Source organism: Barbatula barbatula (assembly GCF_947034865.1).
Source record: "Barbatula barbatula genome assembly, chromosome: 20".
Classification (NCBI taxonomy): Eukaryota; Metazoa; Chordata; class Actinopteri; order Cypriniformes; family Nemacheilidae; genus Barbatula; species Barbatula barbatula.
Window position 1 is genome coordinate 3168671 of NC_136783.1, and position 6910 is coordinate 3175580.

Consider the following 6910-nt stretch of genomic DNA (forward strand, 5'->3'; position numbering starts at 1 on the left):
ACCTGATTAAATCCTTGGTGTTTCAAGTCTTACGAAACTCTTACCATAATTCACAACGTAGTCATCGAGGTGTTGCGTGTGGTAATTGATGAGGCGTGACATTAATTCCCAAAATACAATTCATGTGTTTGGTTTCCTTACATTGTTTAAACAAATCAGATTGGTGGAATAAATTGCATAAGCACAACTCGTTTGGTTTGTTAGGAGCAATGTAAGCAAATGACAAACAGAAATGCTTTTCAAGCGTAAATTGTAGGGAGCAAAAGTACTGTTTCCTTTCAAATGGTTTTCAGTTAAAATGTTACTTACGTAAAGAACAAATAATAAAGAACATCAAGTATAATTACTCTTTACACCCCTGTGCGGATGATGGGTGTGTGTACTTTACGGAGAGAAGGAAGTGCCACTGAAAAAACATTATAATGATATAATGATTCAGAAAATAATGAACTGCAGATTTAATGTTTTATGGGTCATGTAATTACATTTTAATTTAGGGCTTATATGTTGTTAAGGTTTATAATACAGTAGATCGTATTCGTTACTAAAGCAAAACAAATAAAACAATAAAAGAATTGACTTATTCTCTTGTTATTTCAAACGTATATGTCTTTCTTTTATCTGCAGAACACAGAAGAAGATATTTTTATTTACCAACAAAACTGTTGGTACCCATTGACTTGCATTGGTTTTGTTCCCATACAATAGAAGTCGATAGGGACCAGCGGTTTTTGGTTACCAAAACATTGTTCAAATATCTTGTGTTCTGCAGAGGAAAGAAATACAGGTTTACACTGTCAAGAGGAAGAGTAAATTATGACTGAACTTTTGTTTTTGGGTGACCGATCACTTACATATTAGTTTATGCTACACTGTAGTAAAAATAACAGAATATTTCTTTCAGATGGAGTGACAGATATATACCGTAAAATAGAAATAATTCACTGTAAAAATTTAAGGATATAAGGATACAGTATAATAAGTAGTTTTCCACATGTTCTTGTCAATTTGCTATCTTTTCTGTAAAAATGTAATCTTTGATTTTGAAATTGAAATTCTCTGGCAGCTGGGGCACCAGAAATAAACTGTAAAATAAAGTTTTCCACCTGAAGAATCATAATGTTGTGTTTTTTTGACCGTATTTCAAATATATATATATATAAAAATCTGTAATTTTACGTGTAAAATCAGTACAAAATAAACAAAAATTCAGTTTTACTGTTTATTTTACAGTGACGTTCAATTTGAAAGTGTAGACTATTCTCACCAAGGGCACTGTTGTAGAAATTCACTCCACACACCTGACCTGAAATACTCACCACACCACACCAGTGACCCAGACAGACAGGATTCTAACTTTCCTGGTATACAGGTTTACCCAAATAATTACGTATGTTAATGTTATTTAACAAAGAATAAAAAATGCACCGACCCGTTAAAGATTACAGACTGTTTTATACTTCACAACACTTGGCATTATTCATTATTGTATTCTAGTATCTTAATATGCAGGACTAACTCATCAACACACAAGAATGTGGGAGGGGTTTGTTTGGTGGGAGGAGCAGATCCCGCCCTCAGACACGTCAACTATAAAGTGCATCCACTTCCATTGAGAGAAAAGGAGAAATTCAATCACAGTCTGTAAATCAAACCCAATCCTTTGACTTCTGCTGTACATGATGGGCTTCACACTGTTGGGTGTTGTGCTGATCTTCTTGTCTGTCGGGCTGAATATACAGACAGCAGAGAGCTGCAAATGTAGCCAACGTCACCCTCAACATCAATTCTGCACTTCTGAAACAGGTATGTAACATCAACATTATTTCCAAAACTTTTGTAATGAAATTTAACTTTTTAATTAAATGTTCTAAAGTGCAGAACACATTTATCTGAAGGAAACGCTGTATTTCAGTTGATTTGTCATTTATCTATAAATCATGAGCAATTTTTTATTCCAAACAGTGTAGAAGTACTATTGACAGTATGTGCTGGAAATGTTCATGATTCAGAAACAAACAACAATGTCCACTGTTGAATGTTGTAAGGGGACAATGATAGTGAAACACTGCTCATAAAAAAAGGGAACACCTTACCATCACAGCTCAACTTCAAGTCAGTTAACCCTCAGGACTATCATTCAACCCGGTAAGTAAGCATAAGTGGTTGTGAACACTTTTCACTTGTTTTGGTGCAAATAAAAGTGACAACAGGTACACTGGAGAGGCAACAACAAGAGTGGTCTGGGGAGGACCATTCTTAGAGGGTCTTACAGACCTCCACGTGCTATGAAGTATTGGCATGAAATCCTCAACTCTATTGTCAGATCTTATACTGGTGCACTACAGAGCCCTCCTGATACATGATAATACCCGACCTTATGTGGCCAGAGTCTCTAGGCTGATGAAGGCATTGATGACATTGACTGGTCCCTCACGTTCCCCCAGACCTAAATCCAGTTGAGAACCTCTGGGATCTCATGTATCCAAAGCCATGAAGATGCACCATAGACTGCCCAGTAGTTCACTTGTGCTCTGATCCAGGTCTGAGAGGAGATTTCACAGGAGACCATGTGCCATCTCACCAGGAGTACGTCCAGACATTGCGGGGAGTTCATAAGGGCACGAAGGGTCATGCACATTACTGACTGACATTATGAGTTACTGTGGTAAAACTTTAAAAGTTGAATGAGCCAATATTTCATTTTTTTACAGTGATTTTACTGTTATTCCTGCCGTGAATGTGTTTATCATTTTGGCTTTCATTGACCATTGACACATTATTTGGTTCTCGCAAGTTATGCAAAGTATGTAAGTGAAGAGATTTAACCTGGATATTTTGTTCACTGAGATCTTATGTAGTGTGATTTAGGTGTTCCCTTAATTTTTTTGAGCAGTGTATTTTATATTAACAATAATATATTAACAGTGTGTGAAAACTCCACAGCGCTGAATAGTCGTGTTCAGGATGTTTAGACAAAACAGCATTTCTAACATTTATTCCTCTTTATTTTCCATCAGTGATTTTAGCTGACGTAACTGGAAAGAGTGGTCCTGTTAAGAATCAAAACAACTTATTTCGGTATGAAATCAAAAACATCAAGGTGAGCGAATCTACTTGCACTTTCAAGCGTCCATATTTCTCAAATAAATCAGAATCCATTAAATTGAATGCAAGATAATGTTAGTCTTTCATCTACAGAATATTTATCTTGAAAAATGAAAAAGAAAGAGTATCACAAATGGAAAGCAAAACTAAAATGTTTGCAGAATATTCACAATAAAATACTACCGATATAAAATGTTTGAATCATAATGAAAATTCCTCTTTCAGGTATTGAAAGGTTCTAGCAATGGCAGGGGAATTAAATACGTCTACACAAATCCACTATCATCATGTCGCATCACACTGGATAAGGGGCGATACGTGATTACAGGTAAACCTCTGCGTCTCACATTGAATCTAAACTTACCGTAAAAAAACCTGACAATTCTTACTGCCTTATTGTTTTATTTCATAATTGTTTTCAAGAAATTACAGAAATTAGAGCACCTTAGTAAACGTATAAACATATAAGATAATGCTTTTTAAAGGAATACACTACCGTTTTTACATGTCACTATGTTCTTTCCTCAACTTAGACGAGTTGATTCATATCTGTCCCATCTCAGTGCGTGTACTTAATCAATCTAGAGCGCATCGCCACTATATTAGCGTTTAGCTTAGCACAATTCATTCCTCTCACTTCAGTTCTTAGTTCCTCCTCTGTGAATTCGGGTGCAAATTGATATGGCTCTGGGTCTGCTACAAAGTAGTCATCATCTTCTATAATGTCGGCCTTTGTAAATGTTTTCTTGCAGCTTTCTAGTAGCACAGGTAGAAGTGAAAGTCACGTTGGTTGTATTGGTGCTAAGCTAAACGCTAACAGTAGCGCCGCATGCTAGAGTGATTAAGTGCACGCACTGAGAATGGACAGATATGAATCAACTCGTCTAAGTTGAGGGAAGAACATAGTGACATTTTTAAACAGAGTGTTGTTGACAAACCAGTTTGTACGTATCCCAATGGTAACCATGGTAACCGTTGTGCCACGCCCTACAGCAACTATTTACAGCACCCTAGCAACTGTACAGCAATATGAAGAAGCCATATCCCAAGTCCACAACATCTTGAGCACTTTTGCAACTGCCCTGTGCCGAGTTTTGCCATTCTGAAAACCTAACTAGTTGAAAATTGCAGTGTTCATTATAAATTATTTATCCTGTGGTTCATTCTTTTATAAATCATGTGCCCAAATCATCTTTAATCAAAATCTGAAAATGTACTTCTGCCCTCCAGTTGCTATTCTTCTCTGACAGCATTGGCAAACCTTCCTCTTTAACTGTCAGTCTGCTGCAAGTTCGATATCCCTTTCACTCACTGTGCATAATTTATGATATCAAATATTTTCATATGCTGCATTTGTCAAACAGATAAACTTATTTTCAGATAAAGATTTTCCCATTTCCCCTTTCTTTCTTTTAAAGGACAACGGTTTAACGATGGGATCGAGGCTGGGATGTGTGGCCTTGTCGAGCGATGGGATGATCTCTCCTTAACAGAACAAGAAAACTTCAAACAAACGTATAAGATGGGCTGCAACTGCACGGTAATGATATACTGCATACAAAACCTTACAAAATTTGACTTTGATATTCACATTGGCATATTCCAAAATGGCATAGTTTCAGGAATAAGCTAACCTCTGCCATGCAGGCATTAAAGAGAAAGCATTTAGCTTTATTAAATCAGAAAGTTCACCCAAAGATAAAACTTCTGTCATTATTTGGTCGGTTCTGCTGTTCTAAAACTGCACTACTCGTTTTGTTATGGGAAACACAAAAGTCATAATGTTACTGAAAAACTTCTTTTGAAGAACACCAATGAAAGTGAACAAGGACCGAGGCTTCATTCTCTAAATGTTACTTTGCATCTCTTGGAGCAACATGAGGATGAAGAAAACATAACTGAATATAAACTGTATGGTCTTGCTGAACTATTCCTTTAACAGCAGTCAAACACAAAACTCATGTCAATGTCAAACTGTATGTCCGTTCAAACTCATGTCAATCTGTCATCTCCACAGATCTCTACGTGTTCTGGCAGTCCATGTTGTCCCCAATCTAAGAAAGAATGTATGTGGGATACCAACTCTCCTCACTCTCTGGAGTACGCCTGTCTGGAGGACAGTGACGGCATCTGTAGATGGTACAGGCCAGCTTCAAGAGTTGATGATGCAACGTGCAAAGAAAAGCTCATTCTTAATGAAGATATTTAGAGAATAGTTGTTCTTTCTAAAACTAATTCAGCTTCTGAGTCAATTTTTTATCAATTTAACACTGCTGTTTTAACTCTGAGAGAGGAAAGATCCCAATGTTTCAATCCGCAAATTAAACACCTTTCTATGCAATAATAAACATGTTTCTATTTGATTGTAATTGAAAAGTAAGCATGCTTTGTAAAAAGGGGATATTTTTCAGTACCTTTGAATTCAATAAAATTTACATATTGAGCAACGTGTCTAAAAGTATGATCTGAAAATGGCAATGTTAAAAAACACTTCTATGGATGCTTTTAAAGTGTATTTAATGTACATTCTTCATCATATTGTTCACTTTGAGAATAATTTCAGCCTTTAGCTCAGGTATCTGGTAATCGCAGAGGAACAAATTGTAACTCACACTCACACTATTAGATGAGAAAGTGACGTGTTGGGCTAAAAGATACACATCATTTTAATAATGCCAAAATGGAATCTTCTTATTTATGTGGGGTCGTACTACCATGTCTGATCATGACTACAATAAAGGCAACAAGTTAACATAAGACCCATTTTATGTGTTGCCAAACAAGTGATTTTCAAAGTGAACAAAAAGCATTAAGCATAAAGAAGCCTTGGTTTACAAAGGTTTTGTAACAGCTAGGCCGTTGTCAGGTTTTGTTTGGAGGAATGCTCCACCAAAGAATGTACAGTGCCCTCCACTAAAATGCATTTACCTTTGGTAAATAAGAGCAAAGGAGGCTGTGAAAAATGTCTTTAGTGCCTTTTGTTTTTTATATAAATACTTTGTTAAATATACATGTGTCACGATTATTGGCACCTCAATGAATTCATATGTGCAAAATATTTTTTGTACAACATATGTGAAGTATAATCCCATTGACATTTTTTATTTTTCTAGTACACCTGGGTGATAAGCAACAGAAAATTGTTCAACTATAACTTCACAGGGATACACATATGGGGTAATACATAGGCCAAACTCCCTTAGTCCTTTATCACAATGGATAAGACCAAAGTACATGGCTGTGATGTGCGGCAGAAGGTTGATGAGCTTTACAATATAGGAAGTAGCTATAAAAATAGAAAAAAAACATTGAAAATGTCCATTTCCACCATTAAAGTAATAATTAAGAAATTTCAATCGACTGTTATTGTTATTATCCTGGAAGAGAACTGTTGTGACGAGGCAGAGTCAGCGGAATCCATTTGCAGCTTTATTTAAGAAAAGTCAAAACAGGCAGGGTAAACACCAGCGAATGGGGCAATACAGGAAAGGTAGAGACAAACCTGGTAGACAAGCAAAGGGTCGAGGCAGGCAGCAAGAATCAGAGTCCAATAAGTAATCCAGGTCAGGGCAGGCAGAAGTGGGTCAGCGTCGGGTAACAGTCCAAGGTCAAGAACAAAAATGCAAACAGGGAAAATAACACTCAAAAATGACATGGCTGATAGGAAATAAGGTTTGGTGGTGGTGAAGAGGAGGTGGTGCGGGAGCCTGCTCTGTTACAGAGCCCCCCTCTGCGAGCAGCTCCTGAGGCGAGGAAGTAAACAACACCGGGTTCTTCCACTAGGTTTCTCCGGATGCATCCA

The 6910-nt window shown here is 36.8% G+C and overlaps 1 protein-coding gene across 1 annotated transcript; it reads left to right on the forward strand.

The window, feature by feature from the left end:
• The first annotated feature begins 1614 nt into the window (after window positions 1-1614).
• Window positions 1615-6452, forward strand: LOC306909455 (metalloproteinase inhibitor 3-like). The gene is made up of 5 exons (XM_079483164.1): window positions 1615-1806; window positions 3021-3103; window positions 3334-3436; window positions 4527-4648; window positions 5126-6452. Exons 1-5 carry the CDS (start codon window positions 1680-1682, stop codon window positions 5315-5317), a joined length of 627 nt encoding a protein of 208 aa, XP_079339290.1. The 5' UTR covers window positions 1615-1679; the 3' UTR covers window positions 5318-6452.
• The last annotated feature ends 458 nt before the right edge of the window (window positions 6453-6910 follow it).